This window comes from Colobus angolensis, unplaced genomic scaffold (genome assembly GCF_000951035.1).
Source record: "Colobus angolensis palliatus isolate OR3802 unplaced genomic scaffold, Cang.pa_1.0 Scaffold60, whole genome shotgun sequence".
Taxonomy (NCBI): domain Eukaryota; kingdom Metazoa; phylum Chordata; class Mammalia; order Primates; family Cercopithecidae; genus Colobus; species Colobus angolensis.
Genome location: NW_012119599.1, coordinates 496,697 through 504,086, shown reverse-complemented (window position 1 = coordinate 504,086; position 7,390 = coordinate 496,697). Strand labels below are relative to the sequence as shown.

At 44.0% G+C, this 7,390-nt stretch overlaps 1 protein-coding gene across 1 annotated transcript in view; it reads left to right on the top strand.

Moving 5' to 3' along the window:
- Window positions 1–2,743: 2,743 nt before the first annotated feature.
- Window positions 2,744–7,390, top strand: part of ARHGAP35 (Rho GTPase activating protein 35) — a 95,390-nt gene continuing 90,743 nt past the window's right edge. Inside the window, exon 1 of the mRNA XM_011962934.1 lies at window positions 2,744–6,606. Coding sequence (XP_011818324.1) covers window positions 2,926–6,606 — 3,681 coding nt within the window. The 5' untranslated portion in view covers window positions 2,744–2,925. The remainder of the gene's footprint in view (window positions 6,607–7,390) is intronic.

The window sequence follows — 7,390 nt, the reverse complement described above, 5'->3', positions numbered from 1 at the left end:
TCAGTGCTTGCACAGTCATATTGGAATGTCTAAGTAAACTGCAGTGCAGCATCAACTGTCGTAGCTGGAAAGTTGGTAAAGACTGTAAGCCATAACAGTTTGTTACTTAAGCTGTTAAAACTTTAGGTCCTTCAAGGTGCAATTTTTTTGGCCACATTCTGTGGTCCCCCATAGCCTTCAGGAAGGAATCCAAACTCTTAAAGTGGTTTGATCCAGTCCCTGATTCCTTGCTAATGCATCTTACCCATTCTTTCCCCCGACACACTTTGTTCCAGCTGGTTCTCCCAACTGGCTGTGCTTTTTTTCAGGGAGGGAAGGGTCTGTGCACACTGTCCTTCTGTCTTAAATGCACTTCATACTTCAGGTCTCACCTGAGATGGAACTTCCTACAGAAAGGCTTTCCCGAATCTAAAAGGAGGGCTTGGGGACCGTTTAATATGCTGAATTGTCATTCAGTTATTGATTCTTTCAGTAAATATTTGTGTCAAGCACTGTATAGGCTGATGACACAGAATAGAACTAGACAGGGGTCAGGCCTCACAGAGCTTGCATTCTTGTCAGGGAAACCATCTCGTATTTACACACTTAATTTTATTTGGAAATGATTGAAAACTTATAAAAATAACACAAAGGAATATCCTATATGTTTTACCCAGATTCATCTTTTTTTTTTTTCCAGATTCATGTGTTGTTAACAATTTACCACCCCATTTGTGTTCTTATTCTCTCTGTATACATAATTTTTGGAGTGGGATCAGTTACATGCATTATGGTGCTTCCCCCCAAAATACTAAGGTATGAATTTCCTAAAAGTAGAGGTATTTTCACATGATAGATTTTATAGATTTACATTGACAAAATATTTCATTTTGGAGAGTTTTTATCCTTCCTGCATTTCTTTTTTTTTTTTTTTCCCAATCTTTTTTTTTTACTGTGTTAAAATACATAAAACATAAAGCTTGCTGTTTTAATCATTTTTAACTATACAGTTCAGCGGTATTAAATACTTTAATGTTATGCAACTATTTCTGTAACTCTTTCCATCTTGTAAAGCTGAAACTCTGTACTCATTAAGCAGTAACTTTTCATTCCCGCTTTCCCCAGCCCCTGACAACCACTGTTCTACTTTCTGTCTCTATGAGTTTGACTACTCTTAAGCACTGCATATAAGTGGCATCATATAGTATTTGTCTTTTCGTGACTGGCTTATTTCATGTAGCACAATGTCCTCAAGATTCAGCCATGTTGTCAGAATTTCCTTCCCTTTAAAGACTGAATAGGCCAGGTGTGATGGCTCACACCTGTAATCCCAGAACTTTAAGAGGCCAAGGCAGGCAGACCGCCTGAGTTTAGGAGTTTGAGACCAGCCCAGGCAACATGGTGAAACCTCGTCTCTACTAAAAATACAAAAGTTAGCTGGGCATGGTGGCGCATGCCTGTAATCCCAGCTACTCAGGAGGCTGAGGAAGGAGAATCGCTTGACCCCGGGAGGCCAAGATCGCACCACTGCACTCCAGCCTGGGCTACAGAGCAGGACTCTGTCTCAAAAAATAAAATAAAGGCCAGGCGCGGTGGCTCACGCCTGTAATCCCAGCACTTTGGGAGGCCAAGATGGGCGGATCATGGGGTCAGGAGATCGAGACCATCCTGGCTAACACAGTGAAACCCCCGTCTCTACTAAAAATACAAAAACTAGCCGGGTATGTGGTGGGCGCCTGTAATCCCAGCTTCTAGGGAGGCTGAGGCGAGAGAATGGCGTGAACCCAGGAGGCGGAGCTTGCAGTGAGCGGAGATCACGCCACTGCACTCCAGCCTGGGCAACAGAGCAACACTCCGTCTCAAAAAATAAATAAATAAATAAAATAAAATAAAAATAAAGGTTGAATAATATTATATTGTATGTATATATCACATTTTCTTATCCATTCATGAGTAGGTGGGTACTTTGCGTTGCTTCTGTGTTTTGTTGTTGTTGTTGTTGTTTTGAGACAGAGTCTCATTCTGTTGCCCAGACTAGATTGCGGTAATGCGATCTCAGCTCACCGCAACCACCGCCTCCCAGGTTCAAGCAATTCTCCTGCCTCAGCCTCCCAAGTAACTGGGATTACCGTTACATGTCACCACACCCAGCTAATTTTTGTATTTTTAGTAGAGACGGCGTTTCACCATGTTGGCCAGGCTGGTCTCGAACTCCTGACCTCAGGTGATCCGCCCACCTCGGCCTGCCAAAGTTCTGGGATTACAGGTGTGAGCTACTGCGCCTGGCAGAGGTTCCTGTTTTTTGCAATGGGTTTATAATTCATTATCATATTTAATATTTTGGTGCTCAAATTGTCCCAGAGTTGGCCAGTGGGAACCCCTTCAGGCTGGCTTCTGTGTCCTTGTGAGATGCTCCATCGTTTTTTTTTCTTGCATAAAACGATGTTCCAGGCTCATCTTGTCCCTATCCTGCCCTAACCCTGGAATCAGCCCTTTTTCCAGGGAGCCCTCACACCCTTGTTTTAGCACTTACCACACTGCTTACTTATGTTTTCCTCCATTGGACTAGATTGTACCTCTCTGAGGACACATAGATGTGAGTCTTATTTGCTCTTGTATCTTCACCCAGCACAAGGCCTGACACATGAGATGTTTACTAAATATTTGTTGAATAAAAAATTTTTACTGTAGTTAATTGATTAAAATTTGGTTCTAAAATTATGATGCTGATGGGTTTTCTCTTTTTTTCCCCATCTAGGAAGAAATGTTGGCTATTTGGCGATGAGAGGTGGTGAACAGTGACCATACTGGTATACAACACTATGGGACCTGGCATTTTTGCTGCATGTCCAGCCCATCCCCACTAATAATGTAGGAAGCCATCTGATCCATTGGAAACACTAATCTGATCTCGGAAGTGGCTGATCGTGGCAGGATGTGTCGACGATGATGATGGCAAGAAAGCAAGATGTCCGAATTCCCACCTACAACATCAGTGTGGTGGGATTATCTGGGACCGAGAAGGAAAAGGGCCAGTGTGGGATTGGAAAGTCTTGTTTGTGCAACCGCTTTGTGCGCCCGAGTGCTGACGAGTTTCACTTGGACCATACCTCCGTCCTCAGCACCAGTGACTTTGGAGGGCGAGTGGTCAATAATGACCACTTTCTCTACTGGGGAGAAGTTAGCCGCTCCCTGGAGGATTGTGTGGAATGTAAAATGCACATTGTGGAGCAGACTGAATTTATTGATGATCAGACTTTTCAACCTCATCGAAGCACGGCTCTGCAGCCGTATATCAAGAGAGCTGCTGCAACCAAGCTTGCATCAGCTGAAAAACTCATGTACTTTTGCACTGACCAGCTGGGGCTGGAGCAGGACTTTGAGCAGAAACAAATGCCAGACGGAAAGCTGCTGGTTGATGGTTTTCTTCTTGGTATCGACGTTAGCAGGGGCATGAACAGGAACTTTGATGACCAGCTCAAGTTTGTCTCTAATCTCTACAATCAGCTTGCAAAAACAAAAAAGCCCATAGTGGTGGTCCTGACTAAGTGTGACGAAGGTGTTGAGCGGTACATTAGAGATGCACATACTTTTGCCTTAAGCAAAAAGAACCTCCAGGTTGTGGAGACCTCAGCGAGATCCAATGTAAACGTGGACTTGGCTTTCAGCACCTTAGTGCAACTCATTGATAAAAGTCGGGGAAAGACAAAAATCATTCCTTATTTTGAAGCTCTCAAGCAGCAGAGTCAGCAGATAGCTACAGCGAAAGACAAGTATGAGTGGCTGGTGAGTCGCATTGTGAAAAACCACAATGAGAACTGGCTGAGTGTCAGCCGAAAGATGCAGGCCTCTCCAGAATACCAGGACTATGTCTACCTGGAAGGGACTCAGAAAGCCAAGAAGCTGTTTCTACAGCACATCCACCGCCTCAAGCATGAGCATATCGAGCGTAGGAGAAAGCTGTACCTGGCAGCCCTGCCATTAGCTTTTGAAGCTCTTATACCTAATCTAGATGAAATAGACCACCTAAGCTGCATAAAAGCCAAAAAGCTCTTAGAAACCAAGTCAGAATTCTTGAAGTGGTTTGTTGTGCTTGAAGAGACACCATGGGATGCCACCAACCACATTGACAACATGGAAAATGAACGGATTCCCTTTGATTTAATGGATACTGTCCCTGCAGAGCAGCTGTACGAGGCCCACTTAGAGAAGCTGAGGAATGAGAGGAAAAGAGTTGAGATGCGAAGGGCATTTAAAGAAAACCTGGAGACCTCTCCTTTCATAACTCCCGGAAAGCCTTGGGAAGAGGCCCGTAGTTTTATTATGAATGAAGATTTCTACCAGTGGCTGGAAGAATCTGTATACATGGATATTTACGGCAAACACCAAAAGCAAATTATAGATAAAGCAAAGGAAGAATTTCAGGAGTTGCTTTTGGAATATTCAGAATTGTTTTATGAACTGGAGCTGGATGCTAAGCCCAGCAAGGAGAAGATGGGTGTTATTCAGGATGTTCTGGGAGAGGAACAGCGATTTAAAGCATTACAAAAGCTCCAAGCAGAGCGTGATGCCCTTATTCTGAAACACATTCATTTTGTGTACCACCCAACAAAGGAGACATGCCCCAGCTGCCCAGCTTGTGTGGACGCTAAGATTGAGCACTTGATTAGTTCTCGGTTTATCCGGCCATCTGACCGGAATCAGAAAAATTCACTCTCTGACCCTAACATTGATAGAATCAACTTGGTTATATTGGGCAAAGACGGCCTTGCCCGAGAATTGGCCAATGAGATTCGAGCTCTTTGTACAAATGACGACAAGTATGTGATAGATGGTAAAATGTATGAGCTTTCCCTGAGGCCAATAGAGGGGAATGTCAGGCTTCCTGTGAACTCTTTCCAGACACCAACATTTCAGCCCCACGGCTGTCTTTGCCTTTACAATTCAAAGGAATCGCTATCCTATGTAGTGGAAAGTATAGAGAAGAGTAGGGAGTCCACGCTTGGCCGGCGGGATAATCATTTAGTCCATCTCCCCCTTACATTAATTTTGGTTAACAAGAGAGGAGACACCAGTGGAGAGACTCTGCATAGCTTAATACAGCAAGGTCAGCAAATTGCTAGCAAACTTCAGTGTGTCTTTCTCGACCCTGCTTCTGCTGGTATTGGTTATGGACGCAACATTAATGAAAAGCAAATCAGTCAAGTTTTGAAGGGACTCCTGGACTCTAAGCGTAACTTAAACCTGGTCAGTTCTACTGCTAGCATCAAAGATTTGGCTGATGTTGATCTGCGAATTGTTATGTGTCTGATGTGTGGAGATCCTTTTAGTGCAGATGACATACTTTTTCCTGTCCTTCAGTCCCAAACCTGTAAATCTTCCCATTGTGGAAGCAACAACTCTGTTTTACTTGAACTACCAATCGGACTGCACAAGAAGCGGATCGAACTGTCTATTCTTTCATACCATTCCTCCTTTAGCATCAGAAAGAGCCGGTTGGTTCATGGGTACATTGTTTTTTATTCAGCCAAACGTAAGGCCTCTTTGGCTATGTTACGTGCCTTTCTTTGTGAAGTGCAGGATATTATCCCTATTCAGCTCGTAGCACTCACTGATGGCGCTGTAGATGTCCTGGACAATGACTTAAGTCGGGAACAGCTGACTGAGGGGGAGGAGATTGCTCAAGAAATTGACGGAAGGTTCACAAGCATCCCCTGTAGCCAACCCCAGCATAAACTTGAGATCTTTCACCCATTTTTTAAAGATGTGGTGGAAAAAAAGAACATAATCGAGGCTACCCATATGTACGATAATGCTGCCGAGGCCTGTAGCACAACCGAAGAGGTGTTTAACTCCCCCCGGGCAGGATCACCGCTCTGCAACTCAAACCTGCAGGATTCAGAAGAAGATATCGAGCCATCTTACAGCCTGTTTCGAGAAGACACCTCACTGCCTTCTCTGTCCAAAGACCATTCTAAACTCTCTATGGAACTGGAGGGAAATGATGGGCTGTCTTTCATTATGAGCAATTTTGAGAGTAAACTGAACAACAAAGTACCTCCACCAGTCAAACCAAAGCCTCCTGTCCATTTTGAAATTACAAAGGGGGATTTATCTTATTTAGACCAAGGCCATAGGGATGGACAGAGGAAGTCTGTGTCTTCTAGCCCCTGGCTGCCTCAGGATGGGTTTGATCCTTCTGACTATGCTGAACCCATGGATGCTGTGGTGAAGCCAAGGAATGAAGAAGAAAACATATACTCTGTGCCCCATGACAGCACCCAAGGCAAAATCATCACCATTCGGAATATCAACAAAGCCCAGTCCAACGGGAGCGGGAATGGTTCCGACAGTGAAATGGACACCAGCTCTCTAGAGCGAGGGCGCAAGGTTTCCATCGTGAGCAAGCCAGTGCTGTACAGGACGAGATGCACCCGGCTGGGGCGGTTTGCTAGTTACCGAACCAGCTTCAGTGTGGGGAGTGATGATGAGCTGGGGCCCATCCGGAAGAAAGAGGAGGATCAGGCATCCCAGGGTTATAAAGGGGACAATGCCGTGATTCCATATGAAACAGACGAAGACCCACGGAGGAGGAATATTCTTCGCAGCCTAAGGAGGAACACTAAGGTAAGACACCAGTTTAGGATTAGTCATAGTGTTTTGTACAGTGTCTCGGTGAGGGTTGATAGATGATGATTTTTCAAGGACAACCTATTCTGGTAAAAAAAACTGTCCTGTGTGTGTGTTTGACTTAGCATAAAAAGCAGTGCCTTAATTAACTACTACTACTATTGGCAGCTCTCAAGTAGTTAGGACTTTGGATAGATAGTCTGAGTTGTTGTTGCCTAAAACAATAGTTAATTAATTAGCAAAATGAGGAGATAATGCAGAACTTGTCAGCGCCTTGACAAGTGGCCAAGCACAGTGACAATACACTTGCTCTCTGCTCTCCCTTCACTAAAACACCGGAACTCAAAACTGCTTGCCGCAATCTGTCTCTGCTAAACATAACATTTCATCCGCACATCTCTTAAATGACCCTTTCCTCCCTTGCTGATCTGTAAAGGTTGCTGCATTTGAGTGAAAAATTGGATGATGATTTGCACACACACATCAGTGACGAGTCTTTGAGTACATAAATGAAAAAAGAGAATCTTGCCACTGAGGGTTATAAACCTGTCCTGTATTTGTTAAATTGGAATATCATCCGGCTCTATTATTTTATCTTCAAGGGAGTTGCCGCTGCTATCAGTTAGAAACTCGGATTTTATTTAGGGATCACAAATGGGGCAGTGAGGGAAAAGAAAAAGTTAATTGTATACATTATAAACATTGGGCCTACTCGTTATATGTAGAGGCAGGAGCAAATGAAGTCTCTCTCTCTCTTTTTTTTTTTTTTTTGGTGGGAGGG